This window comes from Calliopsis andreniformis, chromosome 3, assembly GCF_051401765.1.
Source record: "Calliopsis andreniformis isolate RMS-2024a chromosome 3, iyCalAndr_principal, whole genome shotgun sequence".
NCBI lineage: Eukaryota > Metazoa > Arthropoda > Insecta > Hymenoptera > Andrenidae > Calliopsis > Calliopsis andreniformis.
In genome coordinates this window covers 16,955,309-16,980,863 of record NC_135064.1, presented here as the reverse complement: position 1 = coordinate 16,980,863, position 25,555 = coordinate 16,955,309, and the positions used below count along the sequence as shown (strand labels likewise).

The following is a 25,555-nucleotide window of genomic DNA, read 5'->3' as shown; positions in this document are numbered from 1 at the left end:
TGATCTTTCCAACAATATATTTCAGAATTTTTACAAATTCCATAATTCTCGTCCCTGATATTTTACACGATTATTCTGTTATGTACTGAAATAGTATTGTAGCAATATTTCCTAATTCTGATTGGGTTCTGTCGATTCGACAAATAAACTAGACTCGCTAGTTCGTTCTTCATCTGAACAAACTTTTCCGCCAAGTTCAATCCACTTGCAAAAGTAAATCACGAAAGGGACGAAGTCCCATAAGATTCACTCGGGCAATCTATTCCGGCTTGTCTCATGACTATGAATCTTGTAGAAACTTTAGTAACTAGTCGTTCTACACCTTATTACACCCCGCTCTCATCGATCAAGTAATGAAGGCGGCGATAGTAAAAGGCTATCAGTTTCGAAAGGTTCACCAAGTCTGGCGTTAATAAACCAAGAATTGACAATACAGCATGTATACCTAATATTAATAATACTCCAGCAAATGAAATCTAAATTTCCCTCAATATTATTTCCAAGTCCACTAGACAATTAAATAGAAAGACCTTTCAGTGTTTCCATTTTGCCAGTTGATAGTTCACGAGATGAAAGCGAAAGCAAACATTTAGATGGTCGTCAAATACGATGGACAAAAGGATAGCAGTGTCCCAGTCCCACAAAAACAGAAAGGACTTCGTTATTTATCCGAATTGCGACACAATAAAATTAAAGTTTGTGTCTGGACGTTTTCCGCTCATAGAACCCGAGGAGTGGGTGATTTTAAGAGGTAAACAAAGGGCAAAGAAATTCGAAGGTAATACCAGCACATATGCTCCTAAGCGGAAGGAACGTTGGGGAGTAGGCGGAGTATAAGGTATGGCGGAGGAGTGGAGGGGGAAAATGTTCCACTCTTCCTCAAACGAATTGCGAGTACACGGACCAGAGGAATGCGTAGGTATCCTTGGAAAACATCAAAGCTACATTTGGAACGATTGAAATTGTTTCTCCGACTACCACCGGAAGATCCTCCGTACTCATAGCTGACTGGCTCCATGAGCATCTGGCTAGATCCTGCCTGAACCGATGTCCTTCCGTCAGGACCAATTCTTCGATTGTCTTTTGCAGACAACAAATTACATTCCGACACGTGTGTATCCCCCCGCTGATTTTCTTCTCTGTATCTCTCCGTTCGATTTTTCCGATCGGAACTCTCCCCGTCTGTCTGCCTCTTTCTTTGTTCGCGTCTGCGGCACCTTAAGCATCCCACTGGACGACCGTTCATCCGAGCCTTGTCAATCTTCTTAGAGATTTAATTTAAAGTCGGAGTGATAAAAGAGTTGTGTCGGGAGAAACGGGCTCGCATTTCTGTTCTGGAAAAAAATCTAGAAACGACTGAAAGGTATTCTTATGCATCTTGTTGAGGATGAATAATGGTATCCAATCCTTTTTTGGAAGTGCTGATTTATAGTCCATTGAGGCAAAGTAGCTACACTACTTTAGTAATGTATGAATAAGTCTTCGGAGTATTCAGGTAAAGTTATTGAGCTTTCTTAATGTATTAGAACACTTGTTCTTAAATATTATCTCAGATAGCACACGACGTCTTGAAGACGTTTATTTTTTTTCTGAACGTCTTATAAACACAATTTGATCGTCTTTAAGAAGTCTTATGTATGTCTTTTAAGACGTCCTAAAGACGTTCTGAATTGTAACTTTGGACGTCTCAAAGACGTCTTTTGGATATTTCTAGGATTTTACTAAGTATCTTTAACACGTTTTTAAGACGTTTCTGTGCTATATGGGATGAATAACTTTTATGTTAAGGTTTCCTGTCATGAAAGAGTGACATTTCATGACATTTCAAAATATAGATATAAATATTTATGCAATGTAACATCTCTCCATCATGAGCCAATTTTCGAGTATTCATTATTCAGCTTTGTTGATTTTCCCGCAAGATGTAGCCGATCAACGATTATATTACTCGAATTGGTGACTTCGATTGTATGCTTTAAGCTTCGTTGCACGTGGTGTACTGAGGTCTCGCGTAACAGGCCACGGATGTCTATTTATGTTATTTCAACAGGAAAGGCAACCGAAGAAATACCTGACCGCGTTTTCAAACAAGGATTGGTTGTCTTCTACAGCTGGTTATTTTTATTTCCACTTTCGCCAGGAATATAGGTCAATTCTTATCGAAGGAATCGAAGGAAGGGAGGTTCACTTGTGGATATTTCGCCACCACTCGGAAAACCCTTCAACATCCACAGTGGCGAATTATACGAATGACGTTATCACGAAAAAGTAATTTGGTTCCATGCTAATAGGCTTCGCTTCTCCTTCTTATACTCCTTCATTCTCCTCCTCCTGTTGCCCCTGCGCCTATCCTTTCTTTGAATAATGCATAGGTTGAACTCGAGTGTGATAACGTAGCGAAAGCCTCAGAATGGAGCTCTTCTCGATTATTGACGAAGAAAGGAAGAACATCATTTCCCACTTAGTATGATATTAAAAGGGATTCACGTCGTTCTATTTTCTGTTGAAGCGTTACAAACCACAGAGCAGAGAACAAGTTTACTAAAATTAGGTTGGCACTGATGAATTTTTAGTCTTCCCACTCGTATTAAGATCAATTGCATTTAGAAATGGAAAAAACGCTTTGCTTGCTTTATTCTTAATAGTCTAGTTCCGATATCTGCAGATTGAAATACTTTTCGAATTGTATTAATTAGAAGTACAAAACTGTACTTCTTAAAATTAAGAATTTCTTGACACGAACTCAATTAAACAACTTGTATCTAGTTCCTCGAGCAAGAAACCAAAAAAGCAATAGCTGAAGTCCATCATGAACATCGTCCTATTTTCACACATACGCACCCAAGTCTTTTACGCACACAGTACAAGTTTTCGGTCTTTCGTATGCCTTGAAATGAAGTTTTGGGTAGAGGCAAGAGGGACACACGGATGGAAATGAGGCTGGTAATTCGTAAACAAGCAAAGAAGGTTCTCTGGGACCCGACGGTGGCCGAAGGGGGGTAATCGCAAAGGGACAGAAGAGGCAAAAGGGCGGGACAGATCCGTGGAACGGTAAAGTTTCATCGAAAATCGAAATCAGGCGTAAGGGAACTCCCTGGAGTATAAAAGTTGTTCGCGACATTGGCAGCTGAGTGTGCCGGGGACAGGAAGAAGAAAAGGGGAGATATGGAAGGAATGTTACGAAGAAGGTGCAGGTTACTCGACCATGACTCCTGCGCTTCGATACTTTATCACGGCCGCTCTGTTACATGCGAAAAGAGGACGGACGTGCTTGCCGCTTGTTAATGTCTGGGTAAATGTACGCGAGGAATGTGTTGGGAGATGAGGCTCCAGAAGGGAGCAAAAGCTGCTGACCGGAATAAATTCTCACTGGGTTCTAAATAATGTGGCACGAGGAAGGTACGCACATGGCTACCTGAAAAATTGAGGAAAGCGGTCCCCTTTATTTAATACCGAGTACTTCATGCAAGCATGACAATATAAATAAAAAAATTGTGTCACTTGTTTTTACCAACAAATTTTTTTAAAATATAGCTATTTAAATACATAATGTGAATCTGCTTCAAAAGGATAATTAATCTTGTCAAAATTCTAAGATGACCTAATCTTAACTTTTAATTTAAATAGTGAGGTCGTACTAACTGGACCACTTTTTACCTAAAATTTTTACAGATAACTGACAGAAATTAATCTGCAAGTCAATTACGCATGGTAGCAGAATTTCCCGTTACCCAACGATTGAGCGTTAATAAATCAAAAACTATAAATTTTCTGCACAATATCATAAATTACTTTCCCTAGTGGAACCGCAGTAGTAAGATCAGAATAAGTCATACTAACGCAATACCAGCTGAGGATTAACGAGAATCAAACAGTGCACCTAAATCCCCTGACTCGTTTTGAATTCACCTTCCATGATTATGCACGCTAAGGCATTGAAGATTCCGCGAACATCGCCCTGCGGAGCATATAGGTCAATCGCGTAGGGGTGAATAAAAGAACGCAGGCATGCAAACACCTCTATTACCGTAACGTTGACTCCGTAAAAGGCACCCATGCAACCATTACAGGCTTTGCCTGATTATTTTACGCCCGACCCTCGTTGACAACCAGTCGTACACAGGCCAGACTTCCCGTAGCGTTGTCTTAACCCTTGTCGCTTGTGCATTAATAACGAGACGTTAAGGTAAGAATCGAGAGTGGAAAACGTGGAACGTGGAGTCTCGTTACCTAAACAGATGGCCGCGCAAAGGCCGTTGTTAATGCCCGGGCTGCTGTCGGTCGTAAAAGGAAGATCGAGGATCGTTATCGGTATAGCCTGGCCGGCTCTAGAATTTTTACGTCACTTCTTTACGCTCGCAAAAACTACGGTGTACGATAGTTACCGAACAAGCGGAGGAGGCGAGGCGGCCTGGATCGTTCCGCTGTACGCGTTTCCATAAACTCTGCTCGTACGGTCGCTGGGTTAATACTTGATCATAGAGGGGTTATGCGAGTTTCACCGTACTTCACTCTCCCTTTACTTCCTTTCCGAACGATCAAACTACCGTGCTCCGAGATATTCGGCTCGGCTTCGAAAGGCTCTGGTCACGCCGCCGGTCTGTTGCGCAACCACCTAAATTCTTCTATGGCTCTGTGCGCGGGCCAATAATCAGTTATCAAGAGGTCCAACTATCGGTGAACTATTCTCGTTACATGTGATAATCCGTTTTCAAAGGCCCGCTCAGCGTACGATTAATGTGCAGCGGAGGATAGAGGCGACTACGGTGTACTGGAGATTAGGGTGTTCCAGGGACCTATGAGCGCTGTTATTTCTGAAAGATACTTCCTGGACGAGCAAACTTTCTTCATAGGTGATGTGGTAGTTCTATGTATAGGTGTTTGTGCTATTATGTTAGAAATTATATAAGGACGTATAGGGTGTTTGATAACTGGTGTTAGGAATTTTAAGGTGTGATTCGATACGAGAAAATAGGATAAAAATCAAGATTGTTGAATCTGCGATTGGGGCTGTTTTAGAATAGTTAATTGTTTTAAAAGCGTTCAAAATTCATGTGAAATGTGTCTGACTTGGGATTTACTCTACTGTTGGCGTATATTAAGTCAGACACAGTGGAGTCAGTAGAATAAATTTCGAATCAGACACATTTCATGGGTATTTTGTTCTTTTCCTCACCAACTGATGATTTGAAAACGAAGTTTCAAAACAATTTCATCCCTCTGCAGTTTTTTCTTCTTTCAGCTTGTAGAATCATCCCTTAAAATTTTTTACACTTGCTGTCAAACACCCTGTATAAAAGAAAATGAATAGTATCTTGTCTTGTGTTCTTACCAGGATTGTTGAAGAAGGTTAATACATTAGAATCGACTGCAAACGTAATATTTCACAATGGAGGCAGATTTGCGAGTCTATCGAAAATTCTCGTTGGTAGAACGCAGCTACAGCCCTTGAGACGACGCGGCCAAGATTACTCTGTCTTCGAGTAAGCACAGAGTCGACGAAGGGTTACCCGTATTTAATTAAACTGTTACTTCGCATTGATTGCCAAACTTGGGCCCCAGGCCGCTGCAGAGAAGATTATCGAAGTTCTGCGTGTTCCCGCTTCGGCCATATCGAGAGGCTGCTAAGCAATCTTGCGAACTTCTAGTCGTGTGATAGAGGCGCCAGCGTTCTTTGGCAGCTCTATTTTATTACAGTCAGCTAATACATCCATTGACATGGTTGCCATGGAAGAGGAATCGGGACGAAGATACAGAGAACAGTTAAGGAACATGTGTGCTGCACTAGTTATAAGATCTTATCAGGAACTTAAACAGAAGAATATTCGTTTGTGATCTCGTCAATGGAGTAAATAACCTATTGCTTCGATCTTTGGAGATGATCAGAGAAGTAGAGACACCAACCAGGGGGTTATCGACTGCGACGATACTGTCACCGAAAGCATAATGAGCTGCGTGTGTCTGCAGGATAATCTAAGTTTATGTCATGATCTTGGCAGGAACATAACAAGTAGTTTATAAGCGGTTCGAAGGCGGCTTTTAGCCGATACGTCTAAGAGAAAGTAGGCTAATCCGTATATCGAGCTAATCCTATTACCTTGATATGGCTTGCTTTATTGAAAGTAGAACGTGGACAATTTACCGAACAGCTGTCAAATGAAATATAAGGAATACCTATCCAACTCGACTGGATTCATAGAATCTACGCTGTATAAAACGGAGCACGCTACTGATGCGCCAGGTCTTAAGAATCTTTTAGAATCGACAAAAGTTTGAGCACGCCGAAGTTCGTGTTCCACGTTTCGTTCTCTATAAATATTGAAATTGATCTGATGAAAATATTGAAAAATTGAAAACACAAATATTAGGTATAATAAAAAGTTAATCCGTGAAAGGAAAATACTTCGAGTCACAGGATGCCACAGTTGAAAAGAACAGCACTAGTTTCATCCCATCACACGAGGATTAAGTTGCGTGCAACAGCTAAAGTTTAGACTGGGCTCGAAATTCTGCCAAGAAGGTGGTGAGTTGCGTGTAGGCGTTCTAGAGGCCGGTGGTAGCACGATCGTCTCGAGAGAAGAACTTCCATGGAGTCCCTCGATGAAACCCGAAGACGAACATCGGCGTAGTGTGTCCTGTCGATCGTGGGGTTGGCGAAAGCGAGCGAGCTGACGAACGAGCGAGAGGGAGTTTCATTTAAGTTAGAAATTGCTTCTTCCGCAACGATGATGGGCCGCAAATTGGGCGCGAAACAGAACGCGAAGGCGAAGAACGTAAGAGTGTGGCATTGACGAGGAGAGAAGACATGTTAAACAGTCGCGCGCAGAAACGGGACATAGAATAGTGTATTGATTTTTGTGTGCTATCTGAATCGATGATACCAATCATAAAAAGGTATAATGGAGGATAATGGAGGATCGGTTCGAAAAGTACCTAGGAGGGAGCTCTAACATGGGAAAAATAGTGTATTCAGTTGAACCTTGAAGATATACCTCTTTGATGCACAAGTTTCTAATAAATCTTTCTGAAGACATTATTACTCACCCTGAATAACGTATATACATATAAAAATTTACAGGAGTTCAAGAAATTAGGTTGTAAGTAATTAACGATGGTTCAATACAAAAATTCAAGGAAGATCGAAGAAAAAGATTTTTAAATCATCAGCATTTCTAGTTAAAGAACTACCTATTTGGAGCGTTCCGAAGGTGCCTGTAATAAGATCAAGCAGATTATTAACGAAGCTTCGGGGCTGTAACTTGTTGAAATAGCGCCGACTGTTACAAAGATTCGCGAAGGGTAGGAGCTCATTAATTTTGAGTGGTGAAGACGAAATTCGATAGTCCTGATTCGCCCTTTTAACGGACAACAAAGGTTTTTCGCCTTCATAAACATAAATCACCGACTCCTTGGGTATAACGAACTGTACTTTCACTGCCATCGACAAAGGATCTTCGGATATCGTTAACAACCGGTATCGAATAAATTTGGGAACACAGGGAATATGACAAGGTCGATAATCTTTACGTGCTAGCGTGCTACCTACCAAAGGGCTGAGACGATGTACTAAAGTAATTATTCATACGATAATTATCTTTATATTTACTTCAATCATAAAAGATATGAAATTCAATAGGCGACATCCGTGTTAATTATAGAGCACATTAAAATGATTTTAATTTTTTCGACTTATTTACCAATTAATTATGACCCTTATTGCATGCAGTATTCGTAGTGAAATATTTTTAAACTGAATAGCAGACAGAATGTTCCCCGATACCTCGATAAATCTTCAAAATTGTGTTACATGTTTTTACACTCGTTCTGTTCATTTAATTTTATTTTTATTTCGACTAGTTTAATTTAAGAGAAACCTTTTGAGCGAGACTTATGTGACTTCTTGATTTATCGAAGGCTGTCGAAGTATATGTCTTCAGAAATCGTGAAATGGATTACAGGCACAAGTTTGATAGTGTTCGTGATTCATGACGGTCAATCTTGGCGGTAGGTGACTTTACGAGTATCGCTTTCCACGCGATTCGACGTTAGTCGTAAGAAAAAGTAAAGCTTTATAGCTACACGTTTCGCAGCGTATTGGAAGGACTGCTTACCAAGTTCTTGAAATTTGATATTGCACTCAACTACTGTGGACTTAGATTACAGCTACTCTAGTAGTGTACGACGTACAAATAGAAAAAGTAGATTACAGGCTTAAATATTTGTTGAATTACATTTTCAAGACATCTTTACCAGATAATATTAAGTATTTAAAATATACAATATAGAAATTCAATGTTACGATAACGCTACATGCGTATTCATGAATAATATAAACTGTTGAACCTATGTTATCCATAGCATCTATTACTGCCAACCAAGACCACGTAGATTACTGCTTGTCCCATTATTGTAAGATATATAATTACTACGCCCAATATCGTCAGTGTGTGTATAATTACTACATGCACTATCATCAGTGGGTATCTAATTTCTACACATACCCCCTGCCAATGGGTGTGAAATTACTAGATGTACTACCCTCACTAGCTGTTCAACTAATACGTATGCCGTATCATGGACACATAATTATTAAATGAATAATTACCAAAGTTAATATATTTGCTTAATTGTATAACTGTCAAATAAAGACTCACCCCTAAATTTCCAAATTCAACTGGTGTTTCTATTATAACTCCATTTGTGTAATATCAAATTACTAACAGCCATGCTTCCCACTGCACAATATTATAATACTCAGATAAGCATTCATAAAATACAGTTGAATATATTTGTCCACTAAACCAATTCAACCAATCCAACCCCTCTTCACTCAAGGGGTTAATCAGAGACTCTTGCCACCAAAGCAACTATGTAAGTACAAGTTAAGCCACTACAGCCAGCCTTTCAAATTAAGGGCACACGTACCCCTAGCGCATTAGACTCCCAAAGCAAAGTGACTCAGCCTCTATAATTCGCCCCAAGGAGCTAAGATGGATTCGATTTTCATCGTTCAAGGGTTTAATAATCGGCAACGCGGCGGACGTTTTCATCGCGGAGAGTCGAATGAATTAGGATTTTCGTGGGTGTATGGTCGGCAGGCGTGACGAATTCCTCGATCTCCCTGCGCGGAATCGTGGGCCACGCTAATGAGACGGAAGTAATCCCCTCCCCTTTGGCATTCATTCGTCCTCGCTGAAAGCTCTCCTGGGTCGGTCATGGTTCCGGCGCAGGAATGGATTTTCCCGCGAAATTCCGGTCGCGCCCTGTAATCCACGTCGTTTCCGATCTTCGACGCCCTAACGCCAAGAAGAACCACGCTTTATCACTGGCACGCACCTTCCCTCCTGCACCTCTTTGGGAATTATCGTCTCATAGATAATTAATCTCCCTTCTGGTATATCGCTTTCTTCTCTTTGAACATTAATTCCGAAAGCTTCTTCTGATCTACGCTCCCTCGGCGCGGCCGCGTCCAGACAAACGACTATTTTATCTCCGGGAGCTTTCCCTTCCGAGGAGGAGGGAACAATTATGATCTTCCTGATTGATTTTACGGTCGAGTCGCCTTGCCAGGGCGCAAAAGGAGCGGAGGGAACGGTACTTCGCGCGAGGAAGAAAGTGCGCAAAATTTATAGTCGAATTCTTCGGAGAAAAATTTGTACACGGCCAGCCAGTAGACGTCTACCATTCATTTCGCCGAGCTTTTTCTTTGTCCGAGAAAAGAACAGGCAAACTGGTACCGTTCTATCCCCATCTACACATTCCACATTTCAACCGCCCTCTTCGGCTGCCTTGAATTCCACGAGTATACTGCGCCGCGAACTTCTCTTTTCTCTGCCCGCCATTATACGTTACATACCGTTCGTTCACATATTGCAGACTATTAGCGAATAGTTTCTGTCAAAACTTGGCGCAACTGCTGGAAAACGATCGTATTGGTATGCATCAGAACCGTGTTGAAAGGATGGGTATTAAAAAGATTTTAGCAGTTGGTAATTAGGGGAAAAGTTTCGACGTTCCTACCATATTTCGGGAGTATGAGAACGTTAATTATACTTAGGAAAGGAGAAATGAAATCTTTTGCTTGTTCTCAGCACAAGAAGATTCAAATTTCTTAATTTTGAAACTGTTGAAATTTTAAATATTCAAATGTTGAAACTTTTGAATTATAATACTTTCAAATCTTTAAATTTTTAGGTATTCAAATCTGAAAAATTTTAAATCTTCGAATATTTTTATGTCCATTATAATTTTTTAAATTTTAAAATCTGTATTTGTTCCAATTTCTCAAGCAAAATCTCGTACTAGCTTAAGCAAACAAAATTCAAAGTGACAAGCAATCCTAAATAAAAACCGACACGAGAGTCACAAATTGAACCCACTACTTGTACGTAATACATCACAAAGAGCGATAGAACTCACCCCCAGATCTAATATTATCCATCACGACAAGAAGTTCCACCGACGATTCACCCAAGTCATCTGTACGAATGATCGAAGACTTTATTGTTAATCCGTGGCAGTTTGGTACACACGGCGCGCGACGTTCACTGTAATCGTGAGATGCATCCCCTCGCTAGTGACGTGGTGCTTTCCACTGTCATGCTAATCCATCGTAGGGCATAATTGCCGATTTATGCAAGATTCGCGGTATGTCTATAGCTCGGGACATAACGCGTGCATCCGGGGGTTGTAATTACTTATCTATGGAAGAAGAAAATCGTACGTATGATGGATGGAGGATGCGCGCGTCGCTCAGCATCTCGCCACGTTCGTGGAAAATAGACAAGGAATAGTCAGGTTAGAGAACGAGTTCTTGACGAACCCTATACGCGTTCCTTTCGTCATTTTGCGAGAGAGATTCGCGAGAGTCACTGTGATTCAGCTGAAATCTTAATGGAGTATCGAGAATCGAGGCGGATCGCCTATTATGAACTCGCCTGTTTCCCATTACGGTCAATAAAAGGGGGAGATTCAAACCACATTTTTTCCGACCACTGGAACGAGGTGGCTGGGCAGGGGGAGGGACGCAAAGGCACCTTACTAGCAACACTGACGTCATTTTAGTCCGCGATCCATTCTCTGCGACGCGGGGAAGATTTCCATTTAGATGCTCATCTCGCGGAAAAGATTTCACGGGGATATATTACCGTAACGTTATGTCTCCTTTCGTTCAAGTAAACTGGTACGAGATGGTATCTTTGAAATAAACGATCACAGTTAAACGCTTTGTCTGCGATACGAGCTATTAGCGTGCATCCACGCTAATATCCTGCCTCTGCTACTCCTGCACGGTAGACATAAAGAGATGCAAGATGTCTCGCTTTAATAGATTTCAACCGACCGTGATTACAATGAGCGTAGCCATGACCAGCGGTAATTCAATCTTCGATAATTCCTTCAAATGGAGTGAACCTAAGTAGGAAAGGTAACAGCGGCGACATGGTAAAGTAAAAGTACTAGATATAAGTGTAACACAGGATGTAGAACACGTATCGCTGAAGAGACTGTGTCGAATTTATGAGAGAAGCGGGTTTCTAACTGAGTTCCTCCGAAAAATTCCAGTTTGTAATCTACAACTCAGATTTCACCCTGAATACAAAATTTGACACAATGCTTCGACAGTTTATCACCAAGTTATCCGTGAATCTTGTTCTAAAGGTTACATCTTCGTAACATCCTCGCGTTATCAATCTTCGTTAAAGGTCCATCCTGTTCTTTCTTACTAGATTGTACCAGCATTTTTCAGCGCGTTCGATCTGCCTCAAGCAACGCGGGGACAAAGTTGTCGCGTAAGTTTAACGTTAAATTGCTTGATTGACCCGTCCTGTGTCACTTTCGGGTGATAAATACCTATCACGCGCAAGTGTCCAGCTCGTTCGGTGGAAGACTTGTCCGAGCCTAGAGGGTTTCCAGGTGCTACGCCAGACGAAGGTGGCACAGGTTGGAGTAGACGGGTCTGAGCTACGCCGCTGTATACCTTTAGAACGATACGTCATCCCTGACAAGCTAGTGTGCCGATAACCTCCGTCTCCGACAAACCCCCGTATGTGGCCTCACACCTCATCGCGGCGAGGACCATCCATCATGTTTGAGTAATGTAGGGACACGATTTCACGTTATTGCGAATGACCAACTCTACCGTGGCAACGTTCCTCTATTCTGATTATAATCGAAGAAGTTGTTCCCTTATTGCGGAACAGTAGTAGGTCATCGCATTGGTAATGTGAATTTCGTCTGAGAATTGGATAATGAAACGTCAGAAACAGAATTCATTAGAAGTACATGCAAGCGGCAGTCGAATTTTCTTTTTAAATTAAAGACTGTGATCAGTGGATCTCTAGAAAATGACTCTGAAGTGCTATCAATTGAATCCTATTCAATTGATTAGGGAACCCTAGGATTACGAAGTTTCACCTTAGATTCTCGAACCTTAGCCTTCAGCTTAATCGGTCTTTGGCTATCCATTTTAATATTGAAGCAGAAATGAACATTTCTTCTACATCTATTAACAATTGCCCAACATCTATCTGCATCCTGTACAAGAGGTACTGTATTCAATTCCTACAGATATTAGCGTGAAATGACCTTATCGCTCAGGATATTTCCAGTTAACGTAAACGAATTAGCAACCGCAGGATGTGATAACAGTTCTGGAACTAGACTACAATATTCCTACTCACCGTTATGAACGAGCAGAGCAGAGTCACGGGCAACAGTGATTAGGTCACTGTCGGTGAGAGTCTCGTCGGACGCGTTACCCGAGGTTGGTGTGTCACTGAGCCCGGCACCAGTGCTGGGCATATGATATAAGGGATGCTGTTGTTGCTGTTGATAGGCGCGTTGCTTGTGCTGACTGGTGTTGTAGTGGTTCAGGTGCGACTGCGTGGTCTGGTGATTATTTTGCGGATAGGCGGGAGTTCGACCACGTAGACTTGGCGAATTTTCCTCACCCTCGCTGCCGCTTAAACTGTAGGCCGGGTAGAGCCGTCCCTTCCCTAAGAAAAATATTAAATATACTTTTATAAGTATTTTCTCTGTTAAGTAGCCTCTTGTATAGAAATTTTTCATTTTTTTAAGCGTGTTATTAAACTAATTGGCATATGTTGTTGTATCATATTTAATTAAAAATGTTTTTGTCATATATTTTGAACTGTAGGTAATATTGTATATGACTTTTTAATCCCCTTGTGTGAATACGTTTCACAGCATTCTGATCCTGTACTACACACACAGGTATATTACATTATTAATGATTAATTAGTATATTGCGCTGCCTATACGTGCAAGCTTTATAATAAAAACAGAGTAGTCAAAACGATCCCTGTTGGGATATTGAATCCTCGGCAGAAAATTTATTACGCTGTTCTGGTATTCGATTAATGCGTGGTATTTGCAGTAATTTCGTGAAAAAACCATACTATAAATTAAAATAATATCGAGCTCAGATAATTTGGGATTTCTCGTATTGCAAACCAATGAGAACTCACTTAAAGAATTTCAAATGCATTGTGTTTAAAATCTTTCTATTTTTATTATTTGTATTTTACACTTAACCTGAATTTAATATTGTTTGTTATATAATTATTCCAATTTCAAAGGCCATGAAAATTAGTATCTAATAATTTGACCTCATTACCTTCTTAAGGAAATGAAGCAACATACCCACTACCTTCCTTTCGTTCTCCACCCTTTAACAACATAAATAGTAAATCGTGCAAGATGTAATTAAGTTTCTTTCTGAAATGCAAGGATTCAATACAATGGCCCTTTAGGGGAGCAACAAGAGATACCCGGCAGGAAGCTCCAACCCATCAAGGTATTAGAAGAGAACACTACGCCGTCGGTGTCCATTTACCAAAGACACAGGAACGCGCGGTGCATTAAGGTCCAGGAGGGTTCCGAAACGAAAAGGTGGCAAAACAGTTCTAACATCACGCGCACTTGGACAAACAAGAAGAAACACGAGACTTCCGGATATCGTAACAGCGGCTGGTCTCGCTCGAAGGGGGGATGTCCCGAACTAAAAAATATTCCTTCTGGATTTCACTGTAGGAGATACAGAAGAGTCACCGTGACATCATCGTGTTCCTTTTCCCCGACGAACCTTGGCGAGACGAACTCCATGATATTTCTCCCGCGTTTTTGTCGCGAAAATCGAGCTCCAAGAGGCAAGCGCGCGACTTCTACGAAAGAAGACTAATCGATCCCACGGGTGACCGCGAGTTGTCATCGTCCAAGAGACGTCCCAAGGCGAGGCAGATGTTGTTAGGTGTCGAGCGAGTCGAGTAACTGGTTTTTGGGGCCACGGCGAAGATCATAGACGGATACAGGAAGAAAAAAAAAAAAAAGGACAGAGGGACCGATGACGACATCCTGACACGACACGGCAAAGCGTTCGGAGTAAATCGCGCGAAAGCTATGATCGATGCCTGCCGCATTTGACCTCTGACCTAGCTCACCTTCTACCAGCTACCGCATCGACGAACCATGTTATCGAGACATCGATACCTCTGCCTCGGCTGTCTCCCGTGCATCGGCATCTTCAACTTCCCTCGATCGATCCGACTGCTGCCCAGGGGAAACGGCGCATTCATCCACGGGGAAAGGAAAAACGGAAAGATTTGTTATCACTTAATCGAACGAGGACGCCTCAGAAATCGTTGAAATGTTTTTCCCGGACGCTGCCGTCCCCTGGCGGAACGTTATCGAACGACGTTGAAAAATCTTTTGAACTACAATTACTCGTGGCACAAGAGTGCAGACGGTTAAAAGGAAGGTAAATTATTAACGAAGTTATATAGCGGCGAATAAAATTAAGCGTGTCTATCGGTGATGCTTGACATTTCATTATGGTCTGTGTATAGTGGATCGGGTTTGCATTTACCCTGTTCCTCGGCGAGTTTTCAAATAATTTTTGTCGTCCTGCTTACGAGAGGGCGCACGTGGGCTATTAAAAGGAGGGATCGCGAAATGACACAGGCATCCTTTGTAACCAGGTTTATACGCGCATACCGTTAATGGATAATATATCGGTCCGAGCAGCGAGTTAACTCGCCACTAATCGAATTATCGCTACGCTCTGGAGTCTTACATCTCTGTTCCCTCTCGTCCACTGATGTGTTTCCTCCTCTTACACTCTTTCCCGTGCTAGTCCTCTTTTTCTCCCGACTCTTTTATTTGGTCGTTCGCTCCTATGCTTCTAGACGTAGCCTCGCTTCGAATGAACTACCGATCTTCGATCCCGTAGTGGGTTCAGCGAGTTTTTAATTGAATTATATTTAATCGCACGTGGAACGTTGACGGTGAAATTTTCTAGTCAGTGAATCTGACGATGGTGTTGGTAAAAATAGATTTTCTGGTCTCTGAGTAGATATTGTGAAGAGGTGTTACCTGAAAATGGAGTCTAGTAACTCCATGCCTTCAAAACAGGAAATTTGCAATTTTCCTAAAAATCTGTGACTTACTAATAGTGTATGATTTTATGAAAGATTATTTAAAGCGCTGTTACTTGCAATCTAAAAATTCTTCTTAAAGATTGAGTTTTATAACACCTTAAAACAGCTTTTTCATAACGATGTGAGAAGTGTTCGTGAATATCATAGAAGTGAGCGTCAAGAGGTTAAATAACTGTATTAATATGAGAGTATTATACAGGGGTATACTTCCTCATATAAAAATAAACGAAGAAAATAAAGAAAATTTCATAAATAGCGTTTAACGAATCGAATGCTTACGATGCAAGCGTCTCATCTTCGTGGTGCAAAAGTACATTCGTCGAATTTGATGTCGACAGAATCGAAATCATCAAAGGGGTGGCGTGAGAAGGAAAGCAGAGACGAAGCGTGAAACGATCTCTTCCACGCGGTTACTCGCAAGCCAAACACTTTGTGTTTTCCGGGTATGCGCGGCCAGCGAGATTCTCTTCGAATTTCATGTATCCATAATACATTATCGAGTTTCCATGGGGGAATATTGTGGCCACCATAGAGACTCCTGCGATCATATATCCACCGTTTATGCGCGCACGTGCGTGAAGGCTTGTAAATTTCTTCCTAACCTCCAACATGGATTGTGTTAACCCACATAATTCCATCATAGTTCCCATGATACCGCAACAACGTGCGTGCACGCGAGAATCTATAATTCCATTAACACCGGCATGGACAATAGTATTTCATTAACGCGTCGCAGAGATAGTTCCCATCGATTGTCGGCGAGGGTAGTCAATGCTGGAAACAAATTGGTCGTGATTAAGGACACTTATGAATCAGACCTTTGAAAGCTTGTCCAAAATGTAGCAATGTTTCTGACACAGTTATTGTATCTCGTTTCGACGACTTATCGGGGATAACAGTAACAAGCACATGAATGCAAAGATTATAAATATATGTATAATATAAGAGTAGAGATTCTGGTATGAAACATGTGATAGGTACCGTGTTTCAAAGTTTATTGACAGAAATGTTGATTGGAAAAGGTAGCTACTTTGGTGATCGTAAATTTATTGTATATTTCAAAAATTGTTACCGACATTACAAATAAAAATCAAGAGCGATGATATACGATGCGACGCTTGCAACTTTTAATCTAGGAAATTAATCATTTGGTTATATTAAAATGTAGGGTAGCCCATAGTACCGAGAGATTAATCGACATGACTGGCCTGATTCTTTTGAATTTTTGATGCAGATAAAAAATTAATGACGAACAATTTAATAAGACGTGTTTGATGAATTTTTAAAGTCAGTTGTATTAAAAATGGACGCTCTGATTTGAAAAATCTTGCTCACGTAAAAATTTCAAAAAGAGATTTCTCTCATTTATAGATGGAAGGAAACATTTTCTCAGTTCTTTTCGTTTTATTTGTAAATACGATACTATCGATTCCATTAATAAAAGATATCGATTATCGACAGTTAGATATCGAAGGTTCGGTCATTCCGAAGCCGTGACTTTTCCGTTTAAAAATATTTCAATATATTCCAACGGGCGCGCGATTTTTCAATGCTATGAAACTACGACAGTTTTGGGCCATCAAATGAATTGCAGCCGACGAAAAATTTTTCTCCGATAAAAGGGAACTTTCGCCTTTCCCTGATATACGAGCCAACTTCATCGTTTCAGCACGTGCGAGAATGCAATGTGTACGCTCCAAGCTCATTTAGCAGACCTTTTAAATTTATTCCGCGTTATGAAAACTTTACATCAGCTTCCTTTCTGGCTAATACAAATTGTCGTTTATTTGAGTTTTTATTGCCTTAACACATATACAGGAATATAAATTTTGTGTGACATGAAGACTATGCTTACACTCTGCAAGTGTCAAGGAACTTGCGTGCATTCATAACATTCAAATAGCGTAGGTATTTTTAGAATACCAACACTTAAAGTGTGACTTTACACAGCAACGAGTTGTGCGCACGTGAGTAGGTGTCATTATGCAACGAAACGTAAGCAAACACCACTGCCAATGCGAGTCGACGTACATTTATGAAATGTTTATAAAACACTTTCCAGTCAAGAACATAACAGAACGAAAGATTGAGTTACGACATAGAAACTTTAAGTGCAAGCTTTCGACACTATAAAACCTGTAAGAATACTTCATCTATTATTAAGATAACGTAAGATTCTGAACAATTTCCAGTCTTTTCGTTCTTTTATATAACATACAATTGGGTCCCTTGAAACAACCATATTATTCAAATGTCCTTTTTACTTCACACGATCTGAAAAAATACTATCTTAAAGCTGGCTCCATCAAAACCATATGTGCTACAAGAGCTGTGAAAAGTTCGATGCAATTTAATCTCAACAGACCATAAACAACAGCATTTTCCAAGCAACTCGATTGTACACATTTGCCGCGTTTTCATCGTTAATGGAAAACGAATCCGTCTCTAAGCTTCCAACAATACTTTCAACAACGCGCAAACTGTGCTACAGTGTTGTTCTCTCAGGCCGTGTTACCATAAACTTCTCTAATTTCAGCGCGTATTATTTGTACTCGAGATACTGCGCGAATTATTCCCACCCCGATGCCCGGGACCACTTCGCGAAATGGGAATGGCCCCAGCCGTGAATGACGCACATTGTACGTGCCTGAGTCCCGTTTCTCACGTCGCTATGAAATAATACTGGCAGTCGATAACGATATATCGGTATCACCTAATTATCTAATGTCGTATTTGCCTCGTTCGCCGTGGGTGCAGGCCCATGAAACAGCCCTGTCCATGGTAGAACGGCCCAGTCGACGTTGAGCGTGTTATCGATTTTCCCCGAGCTTCGCGCGAATAGCTATGACTTGACGGGGTTACGAGGTAAACGAGTTCTCTCCTACATCCATTTCCCCTTGCTGGACGCGTTATCTGAGATTATATCACAGGTAAAAAGATTGCGTCGCGGATGGGACAATAGACGTTCCCCTTCATCGAGAAATTGGATGGGTCCCTTTTCGAATCCTCTTCGAGTGGTTTGCGTATTAGAATCGTCTTTGGGTTAATTTCATTGTAGGTTCATGGTAAATGGCTGATGAGTGTTCTTCTATTGTCTTATTTGATATGTTAAAAAAGATGGTCGATTGATAAATTGGTAATATTTAAGCAGGTTAAGATTGTAGGAGTTGTGTGAGGGAGGCATAGAAGGGTAGATTAATATCCTCGTAGAATGGAGAGTTAATATACTTGGAAAAGGAGAAAGTTTTTACCATATTCTTTCTCAAGGTATTTTATTTTAACTTGTATATATTTGCTATTTGGAGCGATAAGTTTTCTTAAATCATTGAAAGAATAATTCTTATCTCATTCTTAGTTTTTCTACTCTTCTGTAAACCTGTCATTTTGTGAACGTAGAAGTAGTGATTGTCGAAATTGAATCGTCATAAAAATATCAATGTTTATGGTTTACTTTTACGAGAGCTGTAACCATCTCTGTTATTGGACATTAAAGGCTTGATTTATAGAACAAGTTGACGTAGCCATTACATTCGCAAACATATTTGTCTACACAACAAAATCTACCTTTAAAGTGTCGTGTAATTTTATTTACCATTACTGTGCTGATTGACCCTTACACTTTCTAATCAAATTTCTTCGAACACTGATTGAAGAATCTTCTAAAATCAATCCTCTTACAATTAGTGAGCACTACCTTGTACCATCAGCCCTTTGATTACCACTACGCAGCGACAAATGCATGCTAATGACAACGTCTAGAATCGGTTCTGTACGTCATCTACCTCCATGTACATAGTTAATTGAATCGTTGGTGCATTTGCAATTGTGCGACCAGAATCAAACCAACTGCTACCTCAACGTGTACTACTGCAGTGCGTTGCCCTGTCTTTCCCTTTGCCTTCGCTATCTTTTTCAGTTTTTCTCACGAAACCGGCCCCTGGCTTACAGATGCCAGCGTTTAACGAGATCAAGAATAAATATTGCCGTAACATTCGACACAGCAATGCGGGAGAGCAGGTGGTACAAATCGATGCCAGTGGCTGCAGGCCACTGGCCAATTATCCGCGGCGACTTATGCGTCTTCGAGGGACGTCGCGAGCACGCGTGAGTGCACGCATGCACATCGCCAACGATGCGTGCCCAGAGCTGCGCGCTCCTGGGACCGGTTCCATTGGAAGGCGTGCTGGCGAAAGAAAACAGCCAGTGGAAGAACGCAGGGCGAATGAGAAGATACTATTCGTCTCCCATGAGAAGTCTCTTGGACAGCATTAGAGGCAACGCTTTCCAGAGGACTTCTCGTGGGACGCGAATACCCGTTGCCCACCAGAAAACATAAAATTGTGGATCACGGGTTATACGGTTGGTTCCAGGAGCATTCGGTCGAGGGGAAAAAAGGGACGACGTCGGTGGCTCGTAAAACTCAAGATTATGCCGTTCTGCTTTAATGGGGCGCGCGTTCGCGCCGAAATTTGCATGAGATCGTTGCCAGAAAGCGACAGCGAGCGGGCGAGAAATGCTAGATCGACGTAATCACGCAGCGAGCAAACAAGAGGCATTCCAGGCACACCCTCTATAAAGTCGAATCGTAAAAAACACGTCGCGTGTCGGAGGTGTATGAATTAACGAGATTCTCGGCGCAGACTGGCTGTCTGCGATTTTTATGCTATTCGATGAACGAATCCCAGACCTCGTCATAAAACGGTGGTGTATTGGGTGCATAGAGTGTCTCGTAACGTTGTTGGCAGACTTCCGCAACTTGTTGGCTGGTTCTGAATGGAACAGGTAATGCAGATTGCCAGACCTGTTTCATCCTTTTTCGAGGGGGATGATGTTCGTTTGATGTCAAGCATGCTGGCTATTAATAGACAGACACATGGTGTTTCAGGAGTACAGGTCAATAAAGCAACTACGCTATATGTTGTAAATGAACAGAATTCAGCTAAAGGGAAATAGGACCTGATTATTCGGTACAGTACATTTTCTCATCAATAATAACTGCTACATTCATTATTTATGCATTTGTTATAGACCAATAATCTGTCAGATGTAATAGAAAGGATTGTCAGTTGATTCGAAAGATAGGGTGTGTGCAGAGAAAGCTGTATTTACTGTTATGTAAAGCACATGCACAAAAATGGGACAAAGGAAATCACGAGTTATAATTTGGTGAGAAACAATTTCGAAAGTTTAACAATTCCATTCCCGTGAAAGTATGTTAATAAATAGAATGATAAACTCGAAACGAGGTTAGTCGAACATACACCATAATTCCATACAAACTACATGAAGGAGTAGACACCAACAACTTCGAAGCTGTGTTTTGCAGAAGTTACGAAAACGTTTTTCCACCAGTTCATAATAACTCGACACTAGCATTCACAGTGCGCCAGATTAAAATTTCATCGCTTGCATAAGGTGGCGGAAGATCGATGTTTCTACTTGCAGCGAAAGTATGTGAACTCGTACTGACCCATTAGGTTTACCAGTGCAAAGGCAACAACAGCGACAGAGCGGTATAGTAAACGGGTTACCCAACTTTGCGCATATCCATCTCTGGCTTTATCCAGTTCGTTAAGTGGCGCTGACGAAAGCTGTGCAAAGAACAAGAACTTGTATCAACTCTGTCCTACATGAAAGTGATCGATCTTTCAGCGAGCTGTTATCAACCTGCACCAATTAACTCTGCATGCGAACACTTCATGCTTAACTTTCTTAAGCAGCTAACAAAGGTAGGAGCATTTTTTCTTGACTAAAACGTTATCACAAGCGCACGCTAAATATAATACTTATGTGTAAAGATTGCATATGCCAAACAACTTTGCAAAATTCATTTTAAAGAATACTGTTACGTGCAAGGGAAACATGTCTACCACAAAAATGATTCATATGCAAACCTCAGGGAATAGAGGAATAAAAGACTCAGGAAGAAAAGCAGTTCAAAGGCTTTTTTAACCTCAATTAATTTGAGCAATAACTCCTGTTCGTTTGATACTCAAAAATTGTGTTGAATATTGAGTAAGCCTATACTATCAAGGATCTTGTATATTAGAGTTTAAGTTATTATTAATTGACATAAAATTTAATATTTCAAAATATATAGACATATGTACATATACCACATATGTAAAGCTATTTAATTATGTATTTGTGTAAGATTTTCTTGAAGCATCGAGAGGGATAAGAAACCGACTGCATCCCGTCATTGGCAACAGCGGGTAGTTAGAAATGCACTCGGTTGACCGTTGACTCTAGATCGATATTCGAAGCACGCCTTACACAGCTCGACACTTATCCAGGTGAATGCCATACGCTGGCAGTGCAAGAAACCTATAATTTCCTCTAAACACCCGTCAGCGGAGGAACATCAAACGTTATTCCCTACATGGTGACCTGTCGAAGATACCAGCGGAGTGTGTTTTTCTTGAGTCGCGAAGAAATTCCTGTTCCAACGTTATTGCTCCTGCAACAACTTCGACAATTTTAAAAATGCGGGTGGCAACGTGAAGCTACCTGAATCGGTTCAATCGTCATTTAATCGCAGCACAAGGTTGAAGTTGATATTGTTCACAAAAACAAATATGTATGTTTTGATACATACTAGATGCAAGTTCTAATACACCGTTTTTAGTTTTTTTCAGTATTATATGAATTATTTTTTTCTTTCGCTTTCTAAATTTGGATATTTTATTTTTTCAATATCTTGCATCCCACGTCTGCAAGAGAGGAGTGTTTCATAACACTTTGATTTAGATCGTTACAAACTTGAAAAGATAAAGTTGTGTCATAAGCCACAAAAAGTAACGACAACAAATAATGGCACACTTCATTGCACGAAGTTCTACTGACATCCTGAAAGAAAACAAGTACAAGCCATGAAGAGTGCTTTTCTTTAAAAAGCGGAAAGGTTAATCACTATTATTATCCCTCTTTTTCCGCTGTTATCAGTGAGGATCGTTCACAGGTTGAACGCTCATCGTCTCGATTACTATTATTACTGTTCTCGCTGTAGCTCAGTCCATAAATATCGAAACGAATGCACGAAAGCTGTGTTAACGTAATTTATTAATGTGACTTTAATGTGATAAGAAGAGGCCTATCGATCATTGCTATAGCTGGGGGAGAAGATCAGGAGAATGGAACGCCTTCATATAGGTATAGGTGCAGTAGCTAGGAAAATACAATGAGGTCATAAAAAGGGTGAAAATTGAATACGGTAGTAAAAACCGCAAGACAGAAGATGCATTTTATAACTCCTGTGGGTACACTACATTTTATGTAAAAAAATTGTTTACCCGATTACTAAAATTTGAGTGTTAAAATTATGATTTAATATCTACTTGAGATACTCAGATCATAGGAAATTAAATAAAAAAAAAAACCTATAGATTTTTTTATTCAAGCTATATACTTTCCAATGCATAGTTACATAGAAATCTGTTCTTCTCAGCCAAAAAACTGTTTAGTCTCATTATTTATATTGGTTTTGCAATAATCGACAATAGACACATTTATCAATTCATATCCTCGCAAACATCACTTTTCACTGTACTTGACATGCTTCAAATGCTTCATCGCACTTGTTCTCCCTACAATGCACCGAAAGACAGTCATAAAGAGTCGGTTCTCGAGTGACTCTTTACATATGGTCGGTTCATATTTTATGCCCGAAGAACACGTAAACCCATGAACTGTCGGAAGGCTCGGCCGCCTGACAAACTGCGAAACGATTTTCGCGTTACGCCGTAAATTTCTGCTCGATCGCTGTGCTCCCCGTGTTCGTGTACACGTGATCGATGGGCCGTGGATGCGTGGAAGAGAGGCACAATACCTTGCTCGCTTGTTTTAACCCGCCAGGGTTTTCATAAGCTCCTCCGTTGTGGTCGATCGCGAGCCTCGGGATTAAAAAACAAGCTACCCCGTTGAAACCACTGCGCGACGATCCGTTTCCATTGCGCGAATCGCGAACGATACCGCTGTGTACATAGCGATCCAGAGGGAAACGATGGTATCGCTTGTGCGACTGATTGGCGAATTTTTAAGGTGTGGCTCAACCGTGAACTTTGATAAATTGACATTGGGAAGCATGGCTACTCCAAAACTGTTGGACATTTTACCAAACGGTCCCAAGTGGCACCTTCCATCATTTAGTCATTTGCGTGGATGACAAATGTGCAGTTTTCCCTAGTGTGATATGCAAACTAGTTTTGTTAATTCTTCGGAGGTTCATGGGATAAGAATAATTTTGTAATACAAATTTGAGGGTTAACTTTATAATAGACAGTTGATTGTAATACAAAATTTGAAAGTTTGAAAATTTTCGAGTTTAAAAATTTGAAGGTTTGAAATTTTTCAGGATTAAAAATTTCAAGGTTTGAATTTTATCAGGTTTAAAAATTTCAAGGTTTGAAATTTTTCAAGTTTAAAAATTTGAAAGACTTTTAATCTTTCGATTCATTAGATATAAAACTGGAAATTGAAGCTTTCCAGATACCGTCTAATTAAGAATATGATTCACTCTTATTCCAAAAGCAGTACCAATCTGATTCTATATATGATGTATATGGTACGTACCTACACAGGACAAGTCTTGGATTCACTGCAATCAGCTAATACAACCTATCGATTATGTTACAACCATATTTCTACTAATAACGTTTCAGTGACCAATAATAGAGTTTTCAACTGTCAGAACCGAGTCATTTAAGTAGAACAAGGCTACGTTCAATCTTACGTAATAAATAGAACCCAAAATTAGAGCAGACATTGCGGACAAAATTTGTTTCATTCTAGGAAGGCGCATAAAACAGGCAGGTTAGGCGATGGCGAAATACACACTGCGTTTGAGCAGCGGAAAGGTCGTGGTGAACATAAAGTCGTACGTTATCGGTAACGCAATTTGTGGGACGCATAATGTTGCTTTTATGCGGTGCTACGCATCGCATGTATACGTTCTCGTGTATATACAGTGCTATGCACCAGGAACGTGATAAAGGCGTCTGCGCAGATAGATAAACGTTCGTTCCATCCTCCGTTAATTACCCGCTGCGTTATTTATCACGGTCGCGTGTATGATGCAAGGGTCAAAACGAATTTATGCCACCCCGTTGAATTGTTCACCGTATTACTTTCGCGGCGTTCCTCATAATTGATGCGATTCCATCGGGCACCGATTCTCAATTAATATTAACGCGATCGAGCAACCCGCCCATCCACCGCGTGCCGAGTAATTGCGCGTGGGCGACGCACCTAGGAAACGTCGATCCTCGATCTGACCAACTACCATCCGCAACTTCGCCCGGTTTAAAGAGCTCCAGTGATTTATAGAGCGCGTTTATTGCTCGCCGCTGAATCGAATTGACTCTCGTCCTAGGTGGTTCTTGCGTTACATGAAATTTAACGAAGATGCTTCTATGGCGGCCCCGATATTGCGCAAGAAGTGAACGGACTAATAGTGCCATTAATGAAATGCTTATTAGGCCAGTTATGAGAAGCTCCGTGGCGATGGTGTATTCTAGTGTAGGTTAATCAACCTTTCGTGAGACCTGAGTCATTAAAAGGTGTATTGAATAAACGAAGTGGATTTATGTCAGATTTATGTTTAGTAATATAAATCAAATGTTTTATCATTGGTTGAAACAAATGTTCAAATTGTAAGTAGTTTAATAAATCGACATATTGAGTTCCAGGAAGCATGCAAGTTTAAAGTATTTGCTTAATGTGTATTTAATAGATAGATATAGTTTCACTAGTCCATTATGCATAGTGTTAAGCTATCGCATACTGCTCGCAAAATAGTAAACCACTAATCAATGTTTTCTCCTTGTTTAAAGGGTCAATAATGTACTCGAGGAAAATGAAGTTTATTGAATTGTTGACTATGTCGATTGGCAGTCACTGGTACGAGGTAATCGCTTTGATTGAATCAATGAACGATATCAATTACGTGGGTTCATTACGCAAAGTGTTATTAATTAAATCTGCCATTATATTAAGTATTATTAATTGAATCTTCAAGGACAGTGTACTTTGCATACCGCATTGTACATAATGTTTCAAGTAATTAGGAAATTGGATTCCGTGATACTGCGTATTCGGTCCTG

The 25,555-nt window shown here is 40.6% G+C and overlaps 1 protein-coding gene across 1 annotated transcript in view; it reads right to left on the bottom strand.

The window, feature by feature from the left end:
* Positions 1 to 25,555, bottom strand: part of Ten-m (teneurin transmembrane protein Ten-m) — a 557,921-nt gene that overhangs the window by 289,286 nt on the left and 243,080 nt on the right. The window contains exon 3 of the mRNA XM_076375489.1: positions 12,681 to 12,995. Coding sequence (XP_076231604.1) covers positions 12,681 to 12,995 — 315 coding nt within the window. The remainder of the gene's footprint in view (positions 1 to 12,680; positions 12,996 to 25,555) is intronic.